Source organism: Procambarus clarkii, chromosome 24 (genome assembly GCF_040958095.1).
Source record: "Procambarus clarkii isolate CNS0578487 chromosome 24, FALCON_Pclarkii_2.0, whole genome shotgun sequence".
NCBI classification, from domain to species: domain Eukaryota; kingdom Metazoa; phylum Arthropoda; class Malacostraca; order Decapoda; family Cambaridae; genus Procambarus; species Procambarus clarkii.
The window spans coordinates 21596228-21622454 of NC_091173.1; the positions used below are offsets into that span (position 1 = coordinate 21596228).

General features: G+C 40.0%; 2 protein-coding genes across 4 annotated transcripts in view; both read right to left on the minus strand.

Annotated features, from left to right (window-relative positions):
- The window catches only part of Idh3g (Isocitrate dehydrogenase (NAD(+)) 3 non-catalytic subunit gamma), a 40481-nt gene extending 31969 nt beyond the window's left edge, over positions 1 to 8512 (minus strand). The window contains exon 1 of the mRNA XM_069330740.1: positions 8161 to 8512. The gene's annotated coding sequence lies outside the window, so the exon portion shown is untranslated. The remainder of the gene's footprint in view (positions 1 to 8160) is intronic.
- LOC123761611 (uncharacterized) lies at positions 1374 to 26163 on the minus strand. 3 transcript variants are annotated; one of them, XM_045747638.2, is made up of 12 exons: positions 26027 to 26163; positions 24337 to 24592; positions 22807 to 22898; positions 19854 to 19970; positions 18474 to 18596; positions 17803 to 17925; positions 15977 to 16144; positions 15295 to 15449; positions 14111 to 14250; positions 13201 to 13379; positions 12450 to 12548; positions 1374 to 3143 (listed from the first exon to the last, which is right to left on the minus strand). In XM_045747638.2, the coding sequence occupies exons 1-12, from the start codon at positions 26033 to 26035 to the stop codon at positions 2310 to 2312; spliced, it is 2295 nt and encodes a 764-aa protein (XP_045603594.2). In that variant the 5' UTR covers positions 26036 to 26163; the 3' UTR covers positions 1374 to 2309. The 3 variants fall into 3 exon arrangements, with proteins under 3 accessions (XP_045603594.2, XP_045603593.2, XP_069186839.1); XM_045747637.2 differs by having other exon boundaries at positions 26094 to 26144; XM_069330738.1 differs by lacking the exon at positions 26027 to 26163 and adding an exon at positions 25670 to 25799.
- Between the last annotated feature and the right edge of the window lie 64 nt (positions 26164 to 26227).

The following is a 26227-nucleotide window of genomic DNA, read 5'->3' on the forward strand; positions in this document are numbered from 1 at the left end:
GTTAATTTCAGTAACACGATCAACAACGCTTGCAATATTAAGTTCCTTTCTAATGTTAAGTATCTTTGTGGTACGAGGGCACCCAAGAATTATCCTATTTGAATTTCAGGCATCAAATGTTGCAGAGGTGCAGCATAATCCACTAAAGCTCTGATGTATGCAAGGTACGTCATTTTGACAATTCTGACATTGGCTCCATAGCCTGAGTGATAACCTGCAACAGCCTTGAGAGTTGTTGTTGTTGTTGTTTTAGATTCAGCTACTCAGAACAAAAGTTCCAAGTAGCACGGGCTATTGTGAGCCCGTAGTGGACTTACCTGGCACAGGAGCCAGGCTGTGTATGGCCTTGAGAGTTCAGAGCCCCTCTTTATACTGACGACAGAGTTTGAATACAACAGGGCCATACAGTGGCACCTCAAGGCCAAGGTATTTGAATCTGTTTGCATAGTCAACCTGGGAGCTATCAGACAGTTGCATCTTGCGAACAGCTCCTCCCTGCCTGGGTGGGCGCCGATTTAGTATCTTTGTTTTCTCTGTTGAGATAACTAAACCTAGGCCCTGACATGAGTCTAATACAGAGTTAAGAGTGTTCTGCGTGTTAGCATACCCAGCGCCGTGGCTGAGGCCATGGTCTAAAACATACATATCAGCCCTGTATAGCTCCAGGGAGCCGGAGGGGCTCTCCACAGAAAAGAAGAAGAAGAAAAGGAATAAAAAGAAGAGCAAGAAGAATAAAAAGAAGAAGTAAGTAATTATCAAAAGAAGACACCAAACTGGGAAGGCTATGTAGCACCAAATGTGCGGAATAATCAGAGGGCACTGAATATCACAAAGGATGCCAATACGAGAACAGAAACGCATAAGGCAAACGATATCAAAAGTATCCGATTCACCAAGAATTCTATCGAGGGACAAGAGACCACAAGAGGGTCTGAAAACAAGACACGCTCGTCCCGAAAGTCAGGACATTCAACAAGGATATGCATGACTGTAAGAGGAACAATGCTATTTGGACAATAAGGAGCAGGGCGGCACTCCATTAAGTTTGGGCTGCAGTCTCATTTTTAACCATGCATTGGTTTGTTTTGATTTGCCCATCTTTCTGGGTGCCTTTCCTAGGCGATGGCATAAATGATAATCTTAAGTGCAAAGTGATCATAGGTCATCACTTCCCGTGCCCCTCTGAGGGGACTGGGTTCTGGCTTTTGGTCTCCATTAGGCATATAGAACTCCGCGACTGATGGCACTGATCAGCGTATGATAGCTTCAGAGAGCCGACAGGGCTTCCAACATAAAAAAATATATGATACTGTATACTGGACAAAAGAAATGAGAAAAATATGAGAAAAACTATTATAAATCACAAACACAGGTCACAAGTTACATGTATTTTGATTACATTAATAATGAAATCTGTACAACTGTCACAAATATACAAAAACAGGTTTCCCGGCAACAATTTCAAAACAATATACAGAACTGGAGATATTGTCTATCATGGTTTTTCTCAAGGTATCACATTTACAATGGAGTAATGTTTCCCAGTATGATGGCTATCCACAGGAAACATATAACTGCCTGAAGCAATGACAATGTACATACTTTTGAAAACATAATATACTAAAAAAAAAAAACAGGATGGACATGAATAATATTCGTGTGCCATCTATGAAAATGGTGGGAGGGGGCTAGGAAAATTATGAAAGACATGAAAAGATATTGAAAGAACCTTATCAGGTGCAATACAAGTGAGACAGAATGAACCAATTTTTATGTTTAGACTTCAGACACGTGTGAAGAAAAAATATTGTCAAACAAATATTTGACAGTTAGACAGTTCTATGGATAGTCCTCAGCTGTAAAATGTGTACATGTAACAGTTATCCTTCTGAAAAAGATACAATAGCTAAACAACTGATTATGCAGGAGAAATACAAGTCAAATGAGTAGCTAATTAAGAATTTAGGACTAAATTACTAAAGTTAATTTGAGAAAGATATATATTGTGCTGTCACGTCTAATGTACTAATGGTAAGATGATGCAAGTACAGATTCATTTTTTGAACACATTTTAATGAACAATAACATTTCATAAAGTCACACTATGTTAATGCAGTAGTACAATGATAATACACATGTACAACGTATTCCAAAATTATTTTTGGTTATCAAAACTAAACTGTGTGAACACAATAATATGAAAGACAATTTAATTTATTTTATGAACCCAAAGAACACATTTTCATTTTAAATACAATCATTAATTAAAATATTTTTCAGCAATGAAATACAGGTACAGTACTAACATTTCACTTGAGATCAGCTTCAGGAGTCATAACATCTCTGACAGTTTTAAGAAAGTCAGTACTAGATTCACCGTGTTCTACTTCTTCAAGGTATTCTTTCCGACTTTCTTCTTGGCTAATATTAAGAGTTTTATTATGTCGTCGTCTTATATTTTTAGCACTGCCAGTATCAGGAAATGCATTACTGTCATTTAAACTTGAATTTACAGACTCTTCCAAGATGCTTTTTACTTGACTGAAGAACTCTTCAGATTTCTGTGTGTTATTGTCAAATTCAACAGATTCATTTGATGAATTCATCTGGGAAATATCTGTACACTCTTGGTTTGCATGACTTTCTAGTGAGCTGGCAGTGTTTGTTTTTTTCCTTACACTAACATTGCTGGAGAACTGTTGTTCCTCGTTCCTATCAGCTGCTCTGTCAAGACTAACATTATGCCTAGCTTCATAAGGATCTGGGTTGGTCCTGCTATCCATTTCATTCCTAGATGGCAAAACTTTCTTCCTGCGAGTGCCTGTCATTCGGTAGTGGACAGCATCAGTAGAAACTCCCATAGCTCTTGATTGTTGGTTTTGGTTTCTTGTTATCTCTTCCAAACATACCTCATCTTCCATATTGTCCTTATGTGTAATACTTTTTCCCACTGGAGTTGAAGTCATGGTAAAAATGTTTGAATTGTGTTCAGGTGTTTCATGATTTCCAGCAAGAGGTTGTGCTGAATCTATATCAGTAATAGCTTTCTGTTGTATGATGCTAGCCAACTTGTGGGAAATAAGGCGCTCTAGCTCACTTTCCATTATGGTAGATGATGTTAATATTAATGGCCGAACATCAATCTGAAATAATTAGAGGAAAATTATATGAAAAACAAAATACAGTAGTGCACAATCTAATGGGTCAGTCAAACACGTTTGATATATAAAAAGTATAAAATAAATTAATGTACAACAAAAACTTGAAGTGCTACTTAGAACTGCCTAATCAAGTATTAGATTATGCATATTCAGTACGATGTAGAAAAACCTCGATGAAAACTATTTTAAGTTGATCAAAATCAATATGAAATATTTTCTGCACAGAATCACTCGGTTACTCTGAAAGATCAGATTCACATAACAGTCAGTCATGTAAGATGACATTCTAGACAATGGCACCCCCATGGATCATTTTAAATGTCCCTGCATCCTGCAGGGACCTTTAAAATGTTACAGGAAAGTTATTAAGGATACTAGGAAGGCAAATTAGATACTGGGATCATATCTAGAAGTGTTAGTAGTAAGACATCCAATGTTATTCTTCAGCTTTACCTTACTCTAGTTAGGGCCCATTCACATCATGCAGTTTAGTTGGGCACCATACTAGACAATGAATAATTATAAATTTACTGGAACATGAATGGAGAAGGATAAAGAAGTTTATTCCATAAATTAGAAACATCTAACATGAAAGAAGATTAAGGCTTTGTCAATTTAAATTTGTTAAAAAAGTGAAAGGTAAGACTGACATGACTGAAGTATACAAATGAATGAAGGTCAGCAACATGAACAACTTGGTGGAGGTCAGTGAGAACGCCAGGTAAGCAACAAGCAGTTAGAGCCATCATTTAGTGGTTACTTGTGATGCCAAATGAAGGCTTGGTAAGGCAGCCAGTCTATGAATATCTTTGGTAGTTATTCACGGCCTGACTGAGCTTGTCTTGAATGTCTGCTTAGTATCTTTAATAACTCTACAGGGAGGTTTGAAAAGATTCCAAAGAAAGTTGTCATGCCTAACTACAGTAAATGTGATCTATGACCCAGCAGACACTTAGTTAATGGAGGATGCATCCAAGTACATATTGGATGGTCCTGATGATTCTATATAGCCTAGAAAATATATATCCTAAAATTTACATTACTAAATTTTATATAATGTATTACAAATAAATACTAAACCATTTAAAACTTATGTTAGATAATGAATCCAAAATTTTATTTATACAAAATATTATCTAATAAAAAAGCAAAACAAATTAATGGAAATTAAGTTGTTGAAGAAGATGATCTGTTTGAGAGAGGTGGTTACCTTGAGGTTACCTTGAGGTGCTTCCGGGGCTTAGTGTCCCCGCGGCCCGGTCGTCGACCAGGCCTCAAGGTGGGATCCACCACCCACCTCATTTCTGATGTTATTTAAAGTTCATCACATTAATAATCTCTATTTCTATATTTTACTTTATTAGACATCTCTTACAGTTTTCACTACTTTTTCTATCCTTCAAACTTTCAGGGCTAGTGCAATACCTGTATCTGAAGAATGCATTTGTGTAACAACTTGAAACTTTCAAGTCTTATTTGATAAGACTTGAAAGACTAGGACAATAAGGCTTTTCAAGTGTTATTGCCTTACTGGTAATGCACTATAAAGTAATCTTGGTTACAAATCATACCCTAAAATGTTTTGTAATATAAATATATGCAATTATGTGGATTTTGAAAGAACAGTTCCAGATATTTGGTTTACAATGTACCTAGAATGTGTATTGTGTCTTAAGTTGGAAATTATTCATAAAACTGCAGTGGCATAAGGCATTCTCATTTTTCCAATAGTTTATCTTATGAGCTTTTCTTTAGGAATTGGTTCAAAATTGTTAAGGATTTAGTGTTGTATAATGATATATATATTTACATTAATACCTTCTCCAGACTGAGTTTTTAAATGTTATGGTACTGCCAGTGGGAGTGGGAACTGGGAGCCGGTGGCTGAGCGGACAGAACACTGGACGCGTGATCCTGTGGTCCCGGGTTCGATCCCGGGCGCGGGCGAGAAACGATGGGCAGAGTTTCTTTCACCCCGATGCCCCTGTTACCTAGCAGTAAATAGGTACCTGGGAGTTAGTCAGCTGTCACTGGCTGCTTCCTGGGGGTGGAGGCCTGGTCGAGGACCGGACCGCGGGGACACTAAAGCCCCGAAATCATCTCAAGATAATCTCAAGATAACCTACTGTATATACAAACCTTAATTCTTGGACATGCATGTAAACACATTTATCTTGAAGGTCTTCCTATCTTTTAATTCTTCTAACATAAGAAAGTATCCGTACACTTTATGACTGGTCGACAAGTGGAATGTACTGAAAGAATGTTGACCAGACCACACACTAGAAGGTGAAGGGACGACGACGTTTCGGTCCGTCCTGGACCATCTAGTGTGTGGTCTGGTCAACATACTTAAGCCACGTTATTGTGACTCATCGCCTGCATACTGAAAGAATATGTTGTGGAAGCCACCTTCAACCACATTTTCAAGAGAAAATACAGCAGAGAACTTGAACTTTCAAGATATTTAAAAAATATTAGGAGGCATGACAAAGCCAGATCTCACTCCCTGCAGTCACCGATACATAAATTCTATCACTGCCAGTGGGGGGGGGGGGGGAAGGTCCATAAACACACTTAAAGAACATTGTTATAATCAATGGTCCAAAAGTATTCAAGCAAATGTAAGAAATACTCTTGGAACAAAGGGTGAAGTGTTAATGAGGAAAGTTGACAAGTTCCTACAGGAACTATCAGACCAGCCAAGTTGTGATGACTATGCAAGCCTGCAGGTGGCAAGTACAGAGAGCCCCACTGACTAAGCAAGCACCATGGAAGCCTGGCTTTAAAGTTGGGCTGTTAGAGTACAAAATCTCTCAAGACTAATCAAAGCTACAGAACAGAACTTGGTTATCAAAGGATGAGAAAAATGGTAGGAAGCTAGGCATAGAGTTAGAACCTACTTTCCAGTAGTTGCTGGCAAGTAAACATTGCTAGAAAAGCCACCATTCCCTTTATTACCCCTACCATTACCTTCACCTTTGCTGCTACCACCATTACCATCACCGTTACTGCTACCACCAATACCTTCACCTTTCCTGCTACCACCAAAACCTTCACCTTAACTGCTACCACCATTACCTTCACACCTTTGCTTATATCTGCTTGATACCTGTTTGATGGGCTTCTGGGAGTTCTTCTACTCCCCAAGCCCAGCCCGAGGCCAGGCTTGACTTGATACCTGGTTGATACCTGGTTGATGGGGTTCTGGGAGTTCTTCTACTCCCCAAGCCCGGCCCGAGGCCAGGCTCGACTTGTGAGAGTTTGGTCCACCAGGCTGTTGCTTGGAGCGGCCCGCAGGGCCACGTACCCACCACAGCCCGGCTGATCCGGAACTTCTCTTAGAAAATCGTCCAGTTTTCTCTTGAAGATGTCCACGGTTGTTCCGGCAATATTTCTTATGCTCGCTGGGAGGACGTTGAACAACCGCGGACCCCTGATGTTTATACAGTGCTCTCTGATTGTGCCTATGGCACCTCTGCTCTTCACAGGTTCAATCTTGCATTTTCTTCCATATCGTTCACTCCAGTACGTTGTTATTTTACTGTGTAGATTTGGGACCTGACCCTCCAGTATTTTCCATGTGTATATTATTTGGTATCTCTCTCGTCTCCTTTCTAGAGAGTACATTTGGAGAGTTTTGAGACGATCCCAATAATTTAGGTGTTTTATCGCGTCTATGCGAGCCGTATATGTTCTCTGTATTCCCTCTATTTCAGCAATCTCTCCTGCTCTGAAGGGGGAAGTGAGTACTGAGCAGTACTCGAGACGGGACAACACAAGTGACTTGAAGAGTACAACCATTGTGATGGGATCCCTGGATTTGAAAGTTCTCGTAATCCATCCGATCATTTTTCTGGCTGACGCGATATTTGCTTGGTTATGCTCCCTAAACGTTAGATCGTCGGACATCATTATTCCTAAATCCTTTACATGCTGTTTTTCTACTTTCTACTTGTGAGAGCTTGGTCCAACAGGCTGTTGGACTTTGCATTGATTCCGAGGATTAATGGCCCTGCGATCCAGTCCCTAACTGGGCTGTTAGATGCAGCTGACGAATGAATCAAAGCCTGGTTGATCAGGTATCATTTGGAGGTGTTTATCAAGTTCTCTTTTGAACACTGAGAAGTCGGCCAGTTATCCTCATACAGTATGTGCAAAGGAAGTGTGATGTGAAATTTTAGGCCTTTGATGTTGATAGAATTCTCTTTAGTGTCCCTACTGAACCTCTGCTTTTCAATGGGGCTATTTTGCAATTCCTACCATGCCTCCTGGTCTCATTTATTTCCATGTGCAGGTTTGGAAAAAGTCCCTTAAATATTTTCCAAGTTTAAAATAGTCTCTCTTCTGCCTGCACTCTAGGGACTACAGATTTTAAAATTATAAGCAGTTTCAATAACTGGGTTTATCAACTTTTAATTTAAATCACTGAGCTTCTGTATTTATTACTGTTATTATTATAATTAGTTATGTTTTGAGATTTATGTACAGCACAATCTCTTAAAAGTATAATTTCAGTGAAGATGTTTCTGAACTAAGTAAACCAATAATGAAAGATACATGTCTACAATTATTATTGAAATACTTCTAAGCAAGTTTATGAGAGTATGAAAATTTACAGTAATTACATGAAAACTATCAGTAGTCATAAAAGCAACTTCATACCCAAGTACTGAAATCTTTCTCAATACAATAAAAGTTTTAACACCACAACTCAGTAACATTTATAATGTTTTTATAGTTTTCAGTAAAGTGAAACATGCAGGATCCCTTTCAAGCACCTAAAACCAGGACTACCAACAATGAATACAGTTTCTGGCTGTATGTTGAAGAGGCATTATACAACAAGATATTGAAGAAGCTAACCTATTATGCAATATCCAAATGTGAATCATGTATCAGTCAATTTATCACATTGTTTAATTTCTATATTACAGTACAACCTCGATTCAACAAATCTCCGGCTAGTTTGCACACTTTTCAGGCCGAATTTACTCACCCGGTTCGATGAACAATGGTTCGCCGAAGCGGGGGATGTTCGGATTTGCTTACGATGTCCAGACAGAGTTCACAGACTGGTGGAAAACTTTCCCATTCTATCACAGATTACAATTAATAATTCTCTCATATGACAAGTTGGATCACACAAGTGGACCACACATGTGGACCACAAGTGGTCCACAAGCTTTCGATTTTGGGACAGAGTTCACAGAGTGGTGGAAAACTTTCTCATTCTATCACAGATTACAATTAATAATTCCTTCATAAGACAAGTTGGATCACACAAGTGAACCATATGACCCAAACACCAGCCAGAGTGGTCCACATAAACACCAGCCAGAGTGATCCACACAAGTGAACAACTGAGTTTCCATGATTTTCGTTCACTGATTTGGGGCACATGGATCTTTGTACATTAATTTAAAGGATGAAGCGTGATTACCTAGCTACATGTAAAATCTCCTTATAGATATTTTCTGTGATGAAACAAGATGAGTGAGGGTGGACAGATAAGAGAATACTGTACTGTAAACCTCACTTTACAGTGAGGTTTCACTCACTTTCGTCTGTGTGTCGTCATAGTTCAGTGACCCATGACTTTTGAAAGTTTCATATTAATAAATAATTTCTAAAACCAGTGTTTTAATAGCTTTTTATTATCCTAATTAAACTAAACTAAATAAAACCGAAAATATACTGTAATATGATAGACATCTGCTATTTGAGAAATTACTGTATGTTATTGGAACAACTCTAGCGTGAGTGAGTGGACGGGTCTAATCCCTGTACACACAGCACCATGCGTGTTTCATATCTCCCTCCCTCCCTCTCTCTCTCTCTCCCTCCATACCTCCCTCCCTCTCTCCATTCCTCCCTCCCTCCCTCTCTCTCTCCATCCCTCCCTCGCTCTCTCCATCCCTCCCTCCCTCCCTCGCTCTCCATCCCCCTCCCTCCCTCTCCATCCCCCCTCTCTCCCTCTCCCCCCCTCTCTCTCTCCATCCCTCCCTCGCTCTCTCCATCTCTCCCTCGCTCTCTCCATCCTTCCCCCCCTCTCTCCAGCCCTCCCTCCCTCCCTCTCTCTCTCTCCAGCCTTCCCTCCCTCCCTCTCTCCAGCCCTCTCTCCCTCCCTCTCTCTCTCCATCCCTCTCTCTCTCCATCCCTCCCTCTCTCTCTCCATCCCTCCCTCTCCCTCCCTCTCTCTCTCCATCCCTCCCTCCCTCTCTCCATCCATCCCTCCCTCCCTCTCTCCATCCATCCCCTTTCTTCCTCCATCCATCCAGAATTGAAGAAACAAACCAAGTTAAAAAAAAAGTTAACTGGGTCAATGAGATAGGGTTATCAGTGAGTCGGTCCTTTCACCACCACCGACACACCTCCCCCCCCACCCATACAGCCTATACACACACACACTCTGCTCAACTCAACCTCCATACCTCCCTCAAATCATCCATCCTTCCATCCCTCCCTCCATCCTTCCATCAATCCATCTCCATCCTCTCCTTCCCTGGCTCCCTCCCAGCCTCTGCCTGCCTGCCTCCCTCCGTGCCTGCCTCCCTGCCTGCCTCTCCCTCCCTTCCTGCCTACCTCCCTCCCAAGCTCTGCCTGCCTGCCTCCCTCCCTACTTTGCCTGCCTGCCTGCCTGCCTGCCTGCCTGCCTGCCTGCCTGCCTGCCTGCCTGCCTGCCTGCCTGCCTGCCTGCCTGCCTGCCTGCCTCCCTGCCTGCGTGCCCATCCACCCACCAGTCAGCCATCACTAACACAATGAGTGCATTTGGAGCCAACAAGGTGCACGGATGTTCCTTGATTGTGCAGTCATGGAATGAATGCTCCAGCCTCTTGACAAATCGAAATATAGTGTTAAAATTAAAGTTGCAGTAATTTTAGTGTACAATAGTTTTCATAAACTTTATTGTAGTACTCAACATACAGCAGAACAACTCAACACAGCGTTAACGGCATAATACACTACAGTATGCATTTACTGTACAGCATTCACAACTCCATGAGACTTCAAGATGTACTTAACTCAAACAATAAGGTAAATAACAAATGTAACACAGTATTTGTTAGTAGAGTAATAATATATAGGTACAGTATATAATATGATAATGCATTTTTATTGTCTACAAGAAAAATAAAGACACTGATGCAAACACCTCCTGAAGGTCACCTCTTGCAACGAATCCAACACTCCAACGAACTGGGGTCGGTCCCATATAGTACGTTGAATCGAGGTTGTACTGTATATATATGGTGCATCATGCTCAAATTTTAGTATTAGTACTACCTGAAATGCTATGCATGTTAGTAGCTTTGCAAGAAGTCTCGCCTTCCCAGTGTTGAATGTAATGAAACTCTATTTTCTGTGTGAGCCCCGGAGGCTCTCTGGAGCTATCGGACTGATATACACTATATTAGTCTGGGGCATCAGTCAATGGGGGGTCTGCCTACTGGGGACCACGAGCCAGAACCTGGCCCCCTCAGAGGTACAGGGAGCAATGGCCTATGGAAACCACCAAACCACCCAAGGGCAGACAATCACCGAGCAGCAAAAGATCCCTACGGAGGTAGTTCCTGAATGACTTGTGGAAGGCAACCCCAAGCCGCAAAGGCAGTAACTGGCCCAAGGCACATGCAGCCCCAGTACTCCATGAATTCTCCTGGCTCGCACACCACCACACAGCAAAGGTACAGCACTGCTTAGAGATAGGAGTTAGAATCAAACGACCGCCATGCAACACATCAGCCTCAGAACATAGGTTGAATGGCCGGTGCGAGGGGTCTGGGGCTCACCCTTCCTCCTTCCGGGGAAGGGGAAGCTGCGCAGACAGTTGCGCGGTGGTGGGTTGTGATGTCATGCTTGTTTGCTTGTTGTGGAGTACTGCTTGATAGTTCGGTTTTCAGTAGCAATTTTAACCAGGCGGAGTTTGTTTTGAGATGCCTACCTTTCTGGGTGCCTAACCCAGTAGATGGCAGACATAGAATGCTTCCAACCACATAGAGGGGTTTCTATAGGCCATTGCTCCTTGTGCCTCTCTGAGGGGGGGGGGGCCTAAAGTTTTGGCTCGTGGTCCCTGGTAGGCTTGAACTCCAATCGAATTGACTGATGCCACTGTCTAATACATATATATATTAGCCTGGTATAGCTCCAGGAAGCTGGGGGCTCTCCACAAAAAATGCACATCTGACCCATTTTATCCAAAGCATACGGGTACTGTGTAACAAAACCACACCTTTTGAGTAAGTGCTAGAAATGGAAGAGCTGTCCTTTGTGAATTCATATCACTTTCGATGCTCAGTGAAGCGATACCTGAAAAATTAAAAACCGGTGTCTATAGTAGCAAATTTTTCCCGTTTCATCCACAATTACATACCGATAACTATTATGATGTCTGTGGTATGTATGGAATCTTTTTAATCCTGAATGATAATAAGACACCACATAACTTGGATGAAGGCAGCAATTTAGTTTCATCAAGCATAAAAACCAAGAAATGACACATTTTGGCACAGTATGTTATGAGATAACTGATTAAAGACGGTACAACATACCCATCCTCTACCACATCATATATCACAACAAATAACTTAATGGTATGATCCTTAAATATATCTCCTCCATCACGTACATATATTTTCTTAATGTTTCCATCACGGAGCTACAATGTTCCGAAACAATATGGTATAATTTTGGTAAATTTACCAGAAACAAAAATTTGTCCATAACATAAATGACCCAGGTCATCACAAGCACTAATTCTGCTGTACTGAGAAGTGAAATTGTATATGTGGAAAGAGGCACACGGAAGAACATTATTTGCTAATGAAAAAGCTTACAGAAAAGTACAGTAGATAAGACACGATGGTACATGTACTGAAGTGATGGAAAGAAATGTAACACTGGATCCATATGGCAGAATTTTATGAAGAGTAAATCAAATTACATTTTGGACATCAATGATTTTTCAGAGTTGAAACATGGTTTTTGGTAGGAATGTTACAAACACCATTGCAATTATTTAAGAACATGAGAACATAAGAATTAAGGAAACTATAGGGCCTTGGCAGGGCCATGGCAACTCCTACCTATATCTACCCAAACTCATTCATATACGGTATATGACTAACCTATGTTGGAAGCAATTAAGTTTAGCTTCACATGCATCAACAATTAAGTGACTAATTTCTAAAAATTATAAAACAATACCTAAGAATATTAGTTTCTATAGCATTCACTATTTACTACCTTTATTATTTATATTTGCTGAACTCAACTACTTTAGCTCACCTGATTTTGTGTGGCTACAGCTGCTCTTGTGATGTCTGTTAACATGGAGCGAGATTCTTCCAGGAAAATTTGTCGATCATGTTTCAGCTGTGCAATAGCCTGTAACAAGTTTTAATAATTATAGAATTATTTATTTTATATAATTTAATTTGCTCTAAACCCATGTGATACAGTTCTATTGCAAAAAATTACTACAGATAAATGGTTATTTACTGAATAAAATAAAATCATGTATTCAGTGAGATAGGTATGGTACATGCAGGTTTCATGTTGTTCCACTAGTGTAATTATTACCCAAGTGTTAATTATTACCAGTGTTAATTATGTCACTGACACATCAGTGACACATGTGTCACTTATCACATTATGTATCACTGACACATAAGGATTCACATCAGTGTCACTGACATGAATCCCATGTAAAATACTGGAGATGATAGTCACAAAGGGAATAGTGGAGCATCTGAAGAAACAACTTAGTTTTTTAGGAAAATAGGTATGCCTGATTAATATGACTGAGTTATATGACAAGCACATCAAGATACCACAGGAGAAAAAAGAACTGCATCTTCCTAGACTGCTAAAATGCTTTTTCACAATGTATCTCATAAATGGCCAGTTTTCCCCCCAGAAAATTGTGGGAAAACCACAAAAGTAAGATGTGTGAGAAAGGTTAAGAGAGAGAGGTACAGTACAGGTGAGTCTTAAGAAGATAAATACACTACTGTACTTCCTGACAATAAGATCATACCTCTTTTGTTATCTTATCTACTTCCGAGGTATTTGATGATTCACTTCTGTAGACTGGACGTATTCCACCCATCCACAAGGGAAAGTCAATGCCATACCCAGATGCATAAAACAATATTATAACAAGCATGACCACAAAAAGTATTGTGGCTGGAACATGATACAGCACTGGAACATTACCTGAAACAAATTATTACTGTAAGCACCCTATGATAATGACACTAGGTGAGAACGTTCCTCTAAAACCATATTTTTAAATGGGAAGATAACATATCACAAGGATTTGTCATCAAAGATGGAGTATTACCAATGTATGTAACCAATGTCATCTTAAAACAAAAAGAAACACTTTGTTTTTACGAATGTGTAAGGCTAAATGTATAATGAATGTATAAGGCTTCTCCTTATAACTAAATTGGAAAATAACATTTAACAGGTTGAGCAAGGCTATCACTGAACTAGAGTGACTCATTACTTTTGGAAGCTGTCATACTAGGTATTCTGGATGTTACATGAAAACCAGCGAGAAAGTTGCACGAGGCTCCTCAGTCCTAGTTAGCCCTGCTAGATACAGAGATTCGACAAATTTATTGGCCCCTCATTAAAATTCTTTTCAATGGCAAGTACCTCTATTCTAGCAAAATCTGGCATCACTACAGACTCATTCTCAGATTATTGTTGTGACATGCAGATACATACTGTATATATACTACAGTAAATGGATACGTTTTTGTTAATTCCCGTTTCATATTAAAATTTTAACCACTATACAAATTCCTTTATGTTGTCAGTATTATTAACCAAGAAATTTATTAATCTTGCTTTCAATAAATAACTAATTAAAACTATAATACCATGATGTAACATGAGTATATAACAAATTTATAGATATAAAATGAAATAATACTCGCTGTAGAAGTTTGTTATTGATTTGGCGCTCTCTGATCCTACATGTTGTAAAGGCTGGAGGAAGAATTTTGCAAGCGTCTCTGCAATAACCATGGCTGGGGTTATCTCTTGTGTTGGGTCCACCATTATCTCCTCAAAGTATCTGTAAATCCATCAGAAAGCTATTCAGCAGGATACTAAAGGCGGTAAAATGAAGATGGGATAACTATAATGGAGATTGTCAGTGTACAGTAGAGCAGAGCAAATTATTATATGAATAATATAGCAAATTTAGAATTTTCCACAAAGCTTCCTTTTTACCTCAATTTGTCAAACTATACAAGAACTCATGAACGAGATGCCGTCCAAAAAAGCATCATAACTAGGAACCAGATTTCCCACATGTACAAAGCAATAAATAAGAGGATGCATTCCTGGAACAAAAAACATCAACATGAATTCTATAACACAAATTTTGTGGGGAAATAATATAAAACTGATTTGTTTATTTAGCTTGGATGATAGGAGTTGCTCTGGTGTTTCTCCTTCTTGAAGCACTTGATTACCTCTAGCTTTGTTGTTACAGTAATGGATTGCCTCGTCCTAGGCACTGGTGCATCACACACACACACTTTCTCTTTTCATCAGTCATTATTATTACTGTTACTATATTAGGTTCTTTAGCTTCTTCAGCTTCTGGGGATCATTGCTCTTGGCCTACTTTGAGAATGGACGTATTTGTCTCTACTCCCTCCAACCCAGTATTGGCTTTGCCTGCTAGTCAAAAAGATACTGTGTTGGCACTTGGCAGTGCTGGGCAAATTCTGCTCTCTGGTGGGTTAACCAAAATCCCAGCTGTAACCTTGTGCACTGTTGGAACATCAAGATGACTTCCATTTTCCCTTTAGGAGATGACTTTAGTTTGGCTAGTTTCCTATTTCCAATTTGTCCTTGGGAAACACCACATCTCTTGTTGGGATATTGAGTGACTCCTTGTCCATTGCAATTTTGTTTGAAAAGTGTATTCACTATCCACGGCCCCTGACAGCTGGGTGGACAGCTCTTCGGATTCGTAGTCCTGAGGTCCCGGGTTCGATCCCCGGTGGAGGCAGAGACAAATGACAGATTTTTTTTTTATTATGAGAAGATAAACCAATTAGACATTTAAATTTATGATTTATTTGATTGTTAATTATTTTGTCTTTACCTTTCACAAACGTCTGGTGATCCAAAAACAGTGATTTTAAGCCATTCTATTACACTGCGTGCAGTCCCTTTGTTTCCAGGCTTACATTCTTCTGGGATGTTGTCAAACCCAAACCCTCTTTTCACCATTTGAGCATGGCGACGCGACTCTGCAACCTGTAAATACAAAATATATCTTACAGTGTTTGACTGAGGTTGTGTACTTTGTGTATTTAAACAGCCAAAAAGTCATTATAGTTATTAAAATGAAAATTTAAACACAACATCTACATAATTTAAATTGCTTCTTCTGCAATTATTGACCTTGTTAAGAAAAGGTAAAAATTTTCATAAGATCCTAACAAGAGCACTTCACAATTTGAATTAAATAAGGAACATTTTCCTTAGTAACAAACTCAGTTGTTCATTAACACTATCACTCGCATTAGACACCGATCACGTCCACTTTTTTTCTGAAACATCAGACTGAAACATCGTCGTTTTCTCATATTTTGGTGTGTGAATGGTGTCTTCATAAGTTAACTAGTGTGAGTGTGTGTGCACGAACACAAGCATTCATACCTGGAATCAACTTCAGTTTGATTCCGACAGTGTCCAAATATTCAAGAATCTTCCTTTTGTACATGAGAAAATTAATCATACAGAAAGTGATAAATAGCATATCAAAACAAATCATGTCTCACCTTATGCATATGTCTCCACTGCCACAAACAGCAGATGAAAAACACAATAACAGCCATCATACACAAGACTCTTCCCCACTTCAGTTCCTGCTGTATGTCTTGAATAAATAGAAATATTGCCCACAAGGCCAAAACAAGGAATCCAAAGGAGAGAATGTATAACCAAGTCTGCAAAAGAAAAACGAACTTACTGTTGGATTTTAATACTTTAAGTCTGAATAAGGAACATACAATCTGTCAACTATTTCAGGTAAACACAAAGGCAAATATTCAATATACTGTATAAGAACAAAATGTCCTAACAAAGGGGGAGAGTAATTTCTTTGTTCTAATTAACACAAGAAAGGCCCCATAAGGAAATATAAGGAGTGGAACAAGTCTAGTAAGTTTTATATAAGCCTTATTATAACACTCATTGTGTATTTCTGCCTTTATGGTGTTAAGTTAACTTTCATTTGAATGTCAATGCATTACTAATACTATATGAAGGTGACCATAAAGACATGCCTTGCTCTTTCAATTATTACAGAAAACTCAAGAGACTTTCCCAGGCTGACTTAACAGTACAGTACTGTACATTGAAACAAAAATAGGTCATCAGCACTGAAGCTTAACACAGGGATCTATATTAATGGATGCAGACCTTTAACAAGTAACATACAACAATGCATTTAGAAATTTTAAATGTTATACTGTATCTTAACACTTCAGCTTCGATAATACTTCGCAATAATGTTATCAATCCTTAAATCAATACACGTAGTTCGGCAGAGGACGGTAATGCTGTCCACAATTAAAATAACCAGCGTTGAATGTAATCAAACGCCGTTATCTGAGTGAAACCCGGAGTTTCCCGGAGCTATATTGGGCTGATGTGTATATATATTAGACTGTGGCAGCAGTCAATCGAAGGAGTTCTAAGCCTACCGGGGACCAGAGCCAGAACCTGCCCCCTCAAGAGAGGCACGAGGAGCAATGGCCTAAAGACACACCCCGTGTAATTGGAAGCAGTCTTTGATTGCCATCTACCAAGTCAGGCACCCAGAAAGGTAGGAATTCCAAAACAAACTACTGCTGGTCAAAAATTGCAAACAGAAAGCCGATCTAGCAAACAGAACTCCTCAATTAAAAACAAGGAAACAAACACGACGTCATCACAACCGCCCGAGCAGCCCTGGCATGACCCTTCTAGGAGCCCCCCCCCCCAGACCGGAGGACACGACCAGAAACGTCCACAAATTGTGGGACGAAGCATGGGAAAACAGAGCCAACTGCTCCCCAATCGCCCTGTCAACAGAGTGCCCTGCAAAAATGCTGACACGACCCCCCAAGAAACCGACCATCGAGTTACCATCCAGGGCAGTGGAGCTAACAAGCGGGAGGGAGGGAGGGGGGGGGGGTTAGCTAATGAATTGGGGGGTGGGGGGTGGGGGGGGGGGAGAGGTTAGTTGGGCAAAGTTTTACTTGTCTGTTTTCTTTGTGGGGGAGTTCTTTTGATATTTTGAGGGTGTAGGTCACACTTTGCAACCAGGCAGTAGTCTGTTTTGATTTGTCTATCTCTCTAGGTGCTTTCCTGGTCGATGGCAAGATGACAAAATTTACATGTAAAGTGTTCATAGGCCATTGCTCCCTGTGCCTCTCCGAGGGGGCCAGGTTGTGGCTCATGGTTCCTGGTAGGCATCCAAGAATTCTGCGACTGGTAACTCCAAGTAAGGTGGCACTTAATCAGTACGATATCTTCAGGGAGCTGATGGGACTCCCCACAGAAAAGGATTAATTCTTAATATTACTGCATAATAAATCAACATATAAATATTATACCATACCTCAACATTTTTTCCTACTTCAACAACTGATATTGTCGTTGCTATAAATGACTGAATGAAATTAAATGCATCTTCCACCGGAGGTTCCTCTAATTTGAAAGCATGTTGAAAAAATTCATCAACCTGAAAATATAAGTTCTTAAATAATCACACAATACTGAACAAGCTAAGACATTACAAAAGAATATCTTATTTATCAAACTGTTAAATAATTGTATTGTTTATATTCATTGCCAATTGATCAACACTTCAACTAACAATAGCAACTTATACTACACACACAACTACATAAAAAAAAATCCCTGGTGAATTTCATGATAAGATCTCACACGATACTACTCTGAACTTACTACAGTTTTCTATACACAAACTGCCTATATCATAATTATTATACACACACACACACACAAAATGCAGTGTCATATGACCTGGATCATGCACAGTCAAGCAAAACAACATACTGACATCAGTGACACACGGAACTTCTCAAACTGTCTCTACAAGGTCATTAAAAGCACTAAGGAATTTGGATAAAAATGAATTCAGCCCAAAATGACTGCTAGAGGTACAATTATAAATTAAAAAACCAACGATGAAATGATGTGGCGATGGCTACAACTGCTCAGTCTCTCTCCTTAAATTCTTGTCAACACTAAGATATTGGTACATACCTTATGCACATTAGTTTGGTGTTGAAGGTATTGTTGCAGACCATCTACATCATCTTTGGTTACTCGTACCATCAAATGTCTGATCATAGCAGCGTTCCCATCCTTCAGGATATGTTCTACCTCCTAGAGTAGGAAGCATATCTATCACATCATTAACATATATGCACATTTAAATACATACTTAAAGTGGATAATATGTAATAAGAAAGTTGTAAGGAGCCTCACAAAAAAATTACAAGAAGTCATTACAATTGAAGAGAACTTGTTGGAATTCAATAAAGTGACATACCTGGTTAACCTGGTTGATACCTGGTTGATGGGGTTCTGGGAGTTCTTCTACTCCCCAAGTCCGGCCCGAGGCCAGGCTTGACTTGTGAGAGTTTGGTCCACTAGGCTGTTGCTTGGAGCGGCCCACAGGCCCACATACCCACCACAGCCCGGTTGGTCCGGCACTCCTTGGAAGAATAAATCTAGTTTCCTCTTGAAGATGTCCACGGTTGTTCCGGCAATATTTCTTATGCTCGCTGGGAGGATGTTGAACAACCACGGACCTCTGATATTTATACAGTGTTCTCTGATTGTGCCTATGGCACCCCTGCTCTTCACTGGTTCTATTTTGCATTTTCTTCCATATCGTTCACTTCATACATAATTATTTTACTGTGTAAATTAGGGACCTGGCCCTCCAGTATTTTCCACGTGTATATTATTTGACCTCTCTCTCATCTCCTTTCTAGTGAATACATTTGGAGAGTTTCGAGATGATCTCAATAATTTAGGTGCTTTATCGTCAATCACCTGTTTATCGAAAACAGCATGTCAAGGATTTGGGAATAATGATGTCAGACGACCTAACATTTAGGGAGCATAGCGGAGCGGCAGTAGTGTGTTACGTTTGCTTGTTTCCTTGGGATTGTCGGGAGTTCTACCTCTCTGTTCGGTTTTTGTTGTTAGTGTCTTACCATGTGGGGTTTTTGTTATGGCTACCTTTCTGGGTGCCTAACCCCGGCCGATGGCAGATAAGGAAAACCCCAACCTCAGGGTTTTTTTCCAGGGCCATTGCTCCCTGAAACCTCTCTGAAGGGGGGGGGGGGCAAGTTTTGGCTCATGGTCCCTGGTAGGTCTGAACTCCATAGCTAATATCCCGGTCAAATATAACATACATTAGCCCGATAAGCTCCAGGGAGCCTCTGGGGCTCTCCCAGAAAATGGCGTTTCATTACATTCAACACTATTTTTTTAACCAAAACAACAAAATATGAAAGTAAACTGAACGGTTATAAGGATCCAGATATAACGAAGTATTCATTCAATGCAAGAGACTTAAATAGACTGCCACAAGTAACATGACATTAGTAACTATGCTATGCTTAAACATACCTCAAGATGAAGTGTATTCCATAAGTGGTGTATCAGTCGGGTGTAGAAGGCGCTCATGTCTATGAATCCTTCGTTCATCAACTTTTTCTGAAGAACTGCTGATTTTTGTTGTTCAGCCTAAGAATAAAGTAACAATAAATATCTCCTTGTTTATTCTTTTACTTTCTCTCAAAGTACCAAAACTAAAATTGTCTCATCACATACACAATGAAATCACAATAATGAGGTATATCTGTGAGAAAATCTTAGGAACAAAACAGTACTCACCCACCTATTTGTGCTTGCGGGGGTTGAGCTTTGGCTCTTTGGTCCCGCAGTGGGATCGAACCAGCATCCTGGGTCTGTGGGTGACTCAGGACATTGGTTCAATCCTGCCATGCTGCTTCAAAGATTTTCTTATAGTTTAATCATGCTCACTCTTTATCGACACACAAAAAGTTCTTGCATCTGAATAAAATGTAGTTCCAATGTACTGCATAGTACCTTGCTTCTTGTATATTAAATTACCGTTTTATATTTTACATAATAACTTTGTATCTCTCAGTTAATTTATTTGACACTTCTTTTAACAAAGCTTTTATTTTATAACTAGATGAATCGCATCACTTTCATCTGAATAGCCTGTGACTGACTGCTTCATTTACTTCTTCCTCAATGTGATACTGAATACACTAGTATAATGATAATTTGTCTAAATAACAAAGAGAAGGAGCACAAGGACATAAATAGACTGAGGCACCCATTTAACTCTTATTATATATAAATTAAAGCCATCTAAAAATGTTTTGGTAAAACAGACAAGAGAAAATCCAATCAGCTTGAGTGCTATCCACCAGTTATCATCCCTGTCTATGATAGTGGACATGCCATTTCTTTATCTGGATATTTTGGATTGCCACATTATGTCAAACACTATTGCCTATTATAGGTCAGCATTGTTGGACTTGTTGCTGCTAAGCTATGATTTGACGACTTCTCTCTTGGCTCGATTCCACAAGATGGGTCATGGTTACCCTTCAGCCTCTCCATGCTTCATTAAAACCTTACTGGTCCTTGGACCTTGTTTTAGACTGTTTTAGTGTGTGTAGTTTCAATCTCCTTCATATTTTCATATTTTTACAGAAATGGAGTTGGCTGCCTTTGCGGTCCCATTCTCCGTGGCTTGGTTTGTTTAGTCAAGGAATTAAAAATGTTCTTTGCCCATTTCCAGCTTTGCAAAGATAATCTTGGTGTGTCTCACTCTCTTGCACTATTTCTCAATCCTCAAAGATTGGCTCCTTGTACCATGGCTCATCTTTCCCATCTGCGTCACAAGTTGGTGAAGCTTAGCCAGCCCCATACTTGTCCTCATACCCCAACTGCAAGAATTATGATGCTACGCTAACTACCTTCTTTTCTATCATGTCATGCTCCGAGATTACAGTCTAAGTATTGGAGGCAGAGCCATACCATGATCACAACATTTTCAGCAATCCAGACGGTGGTGTGTTCCACAGAAAGTGTGTTGTCCTGGCCCACATCTACACCTGATTTTTGATTGACAGTCTTCTGCATTGGGAGGTTCATTTCTCCACTCCACGTCCATCTTCTATTCCATCTTTCTGGTTAAGTTCCATATCTATTTTGCTTTTCTCATTAGATTTGTATTTCCTCCTTTAGACTTGGCTCGATGGAACAGCTGAAGGGGCTTTTATTTAGAAATGGGACATTGAGAAAAATGAAACACTCCTTCCCGAGCCAGTCCCTTGGTAGCTTTTCCCCTCCCTTTCTGGCCCATCTGGGCAACAAGTGAGGCCTGGGAAACAAATGAGGTTGTTGGCTCTTCCAACCCAGTTGCAGTGGCAGTGTTGATGGTGCGCTGGGTGGTGGCTGATTGTCTAGCTGGTAAGTAGTATACAAATGAACATGTACATAAAGGTTCTTAACACTTTTGCCCGGGCATGACACAGCATTGCGTCATCCGTTTACTGTCAGTAATACCGGGGATGACGCAGCATTGCGTCATCCACTTTAAATAATCGCCAAAAATCAGGTTTTTATCCGATTTTTTTGGGACTGGTTTTAAAATGTGCGCCGATGTCTTCCCATTTTCTTTGTTGAGCCTCGTGGCCCTCAGGTGGCTTGGCACATGCCGTGGGCCCATTGTTTTCGCTCCACTGTTGTGATCAATGTCGCCTCCCCTCACATCTCAAATGTGTGAACATTTCGGCTATTTTCCGTGGCTATATTTCTTACTGCGGCTTTAGAAACTATCTACCCTTACTCCACGATGGATAGTGATCATGAACAAGGCCCTTCCAGGAAGAAAATTGCGAAAGAAAGGCTTGAAAAGGGAGGGAATTGGGAGTGTAGCTGGAAGGCGTCCGAGTGCTCACTCCCGGCTAACGCGTGGCCCATCTTCAACTCGTCGACGGTTGGAGCGTGACCAGGTTTTATATTTTATATGCTAATGTTCCTCTAGACAATTCTATTGCGAACCCATTGAGACCAAAATGAAAGACCTAGGACAAAAATTGAGGTGACCAGAGTGAAAATAGTGAAAACATTTTATCGCGTTTGCACGCTCCTGGGTAACTCGTTCGCACTTTCTCTGTTCGCTGCGGGTAATTAGCCGGGCTTTTGGAGTTTATATGCATTTAGTGCTGTAGAGAATTCTATTGCGAACACAATGATACCAAATTTAATCTCGTAGGACGAGAATTAAGGTGACAAAGTTGAAGAGAGTATACACTTTTCAGAATTTAAGCGCGCTCCCGTGACACCCTGGGTCCCATATCGCACTATTGAGGGGTGGCGTGCGGGGTGAGCGAAAGTGTTAAGAGATGGTAGGATGAAGTGAAAATTGATAATACTATATTACAGTTATGAAGTGATAATACTATATTACAGTAATAATGAATAGTAATAATACTATATTACAATTATGTTTATATAATAAACATTATAAACATACCTGAATATCATGTTCCAGTTTAGATACCAGCCCCTGGCAAGTATTAAGTTGTTCTTGTGCACGCATTAACTGATCATCTGAATTCCAACTTTCTGAAAGAATGGTATGTATGGAGGCTAAATGTAACAATCTTTCCAACTGAGTAAAAAGTCAGCATGACCAACATCACATCAAATACTGTAAATGAAATAACACTCACTGTGTGGATATCATGCTTTTCCTCTTATTTTAGCCTTAATAAAAACCTATTCAGGAATATTTCAATCTGACAATATCCCAAGGCATAGATAATATAAACCCAACACATTTACATATTCTTGGTGGGACTGTATCAGCTGATGAAATCATAGAACTTTGATTCATGTACATATGGAAGAGAATTTTGCATTAAAAAGATTTGATATAGTACTTCCCATACGTAGAACGTTGGGAAGTGATATCCACCCCGATCACAAGCTAGAGTGGCTCTTCCAGCACTGCACGATAAAAAGCGACAGTATTCGGTATAAGACGCTTGTCCTAAAAGAGCCAAGAAAGAAAGGACAACACAACCTGAACAGACACCGACAAAATCCTATGAAGGAATAGGAAATAGCGCAAAGACCACCAAGAGACATCATACTGTTGCATGTGCATGTCTATAGGCCATTGCTCCTCGTGCCTCTCTGAGGGGCCAGGTTCTGGCCGTGGTCCCCGGTAGGCCTAGAACTCTACCCACATCAACTGATGCCAAAAGCTAGGGCTATCCCTATCAGCCTGGATAGCTCCAGGAAGCCGTAGGGGCTCCCCCCAGAAAAGCAGAAAAACAATGAAATTCTTTACAAAGAATTCAAGCACAATCATCACTTCCGGGAGGCACTGGTAAACTGAAGCGCGGGCGACCTTGCCACGAGGAACCATGCGCTTGGTCGACTCATATGTGTATCAACAAACTCGTAACTCGAGGCAAAGCTTGTAAACCGATTCAAATTTTATGACAAAATTGGGCTCATAACTTTAAAAATTCGTGAAGAGGGACATTCGGAAGCCGAGGTGTCACTTTTTATTTTTTTTTATCAAGGCCATGGAAGGAAAGTTAGTGAATCAGGAATTTTATTTCAAGATGGAGGATGGTTACAGGAGGCCCAAGGAAGCAAATGTGAGCCATTTATGCATGGGAGTTTTGAATCTTATGATATATTAAAATCATCAGCTGTTGGCTGGCGCACCACCACACCCGATAAAATGTTGGCTAGCACAGTTCTGTGGTTAAATCAACTATTCCACTAAATATAAAGGTGACTATATGAATAAAGTCTCTACTTTTGCTAAGCTGCATCCATACCCAAAGTCATTAATTAATTATTGGTAAATTCAATTTAAAAAGCAAGGGCAAAGTATTGTAGGCCACAGTATTTTATACAGTACTGTATATATAGAGTAGTGAAAATCATAAGTTATATCTTAGATTTTATACAATGCAGGCTTGCATGTATAAATCCCCAGTATGAAATGGGGTGGTACAGGTAGCAAAATAAACAAGTTAATCACCTGTATCTTTAACATCTTTGCGTGTCCGGCGTTCTGAACCAAACACTCCTCCATCTTCGATGTCTATGCTGGGATCTCTTTTTTGGCCAGGATAGGCTAGCATATCATGTGGGTCAACGTTATCTGCTGGTTCTTCATACAGACGATCAAGGTTATAATTTATAAGATCATCATCCAAATCTTCAGCATTATTACAAGCTACCACATGTATTAGACATAGAAGGCCCAAATACCACAGATGTCGCTGCATTTTAACCTGTAAGGAGAAATAGAACTTTACATATTTTATAGAAAAGATCTTGATATGGCATCGAGAAATTTACAGTAACTTCATTTGCAATGACAAGTACAATATTTGCTGTTTGTTGTAAATAAAGTTCCATATATATTCAAAGCCTGAAAAACTATGTTCATTTAGAAGACTGCCTGGGATGACCCAGGATGCTGGTTCAGTTTCTCTGCCCTGCATAGATATATTACGTTACTGTGAATTCATTGCATACAATGTATATACAGTAACTAACTCAATTTTTATAAATATGTTCTGACATTTTCATAAAATTATATTGTACTATATCTGCAGGTACACGATCCTATTTAATAAGGTATATACAGTATGCCCTTAATAAAATATAATCAGCTTTACAAAAAACCAGCATTGAATATAATGAAACGCCATTTTCTGGGCGAGTCTCGGAGGCTTCCCGGAGCCTACTGGGCTGATGTGTATGTATTAGATCATGGCACCAGTCAATTTGATTGGATTTCTAAGCCTACCAGGGACCATGACTCAGAACCTGGCCCCCCTCAGAGAGGCATGAAGGGCAATGGCCTATAGAAACCCCCATGTGGTTGGAAGCATTTCATGTCTGCCATCGACCAGGCTAGGCACCCAGAAAGGTAGGCGTCCCAAAACAAACACCACCTGGTTAAAATTTGCTACCGAAAGCCGAACTATCAAGTAGAACTCCCAATCTGAAAACGAGCTAACAAGCATGACATCACAATCACCTCTGTTGTCTGCGCAGCTCCGCCCTCCTCAGGAGGGGGAAGAGGTCAAAGAGTTCTTAGTGATTATATATATATATATATATATATATATATATATATATATATATATATATATATATATATATATATATATATATATATAATGGCTTCGTTGCTGTCCTCACGATGTGACCAGCCTGATGTGGGGAGGTCTAACAGCTAAGTGGACAGCGCTCGGGATTCGTAGTCCTAAGGTTACAGGTTCGATCCCCGGCGATGGCGGAAACAAATTGGCAGTTTCTTTCACCCGGATAAACCTGTTCATCTAGCAGTAAATAGGTACCTGGCAGTTAGACTGCTGCTACGGGCTGCATCCTGGGGGTATGTAACAAAAAGGAGGCCTAGTCGAGGACCGGGCCGAGGGGACTCTAAGCCCCGACATCACCTCAAGAAGTTAGTTCTCCCATCACACCCAACACGGTGGGGATGCGCTCATACTACAGTATTTAGTAACCATGTTAATTCGAATTTGTCCAACTTCTCATTGTATGCCTCAATCACTAGTTTTGTGTGTAATATTAACTGTTCATGTTGTAAATTTAATACAATGCAAATCGTGAATTAGTTTTAAGACATCCGAACTTGTATACTTATTGGCTTTGCAACAATGAACAATTTAACCATCAAAATCTGTACTTACACAACCCATTGTACATTCTTGTGTATGTGTATGTGTATATATATATATAAATAAATTAATAAAATACTATTGTAGGAGAGCCGCCCGTGCCGCCTCCCACCACCACCTGCTCACTTCCCTGACTAATAATAAACATCTGACATAAAGTCATTTACATGTAACTGTCGTTAACCAACTATTATAGCAGCTGAGCTGACAATA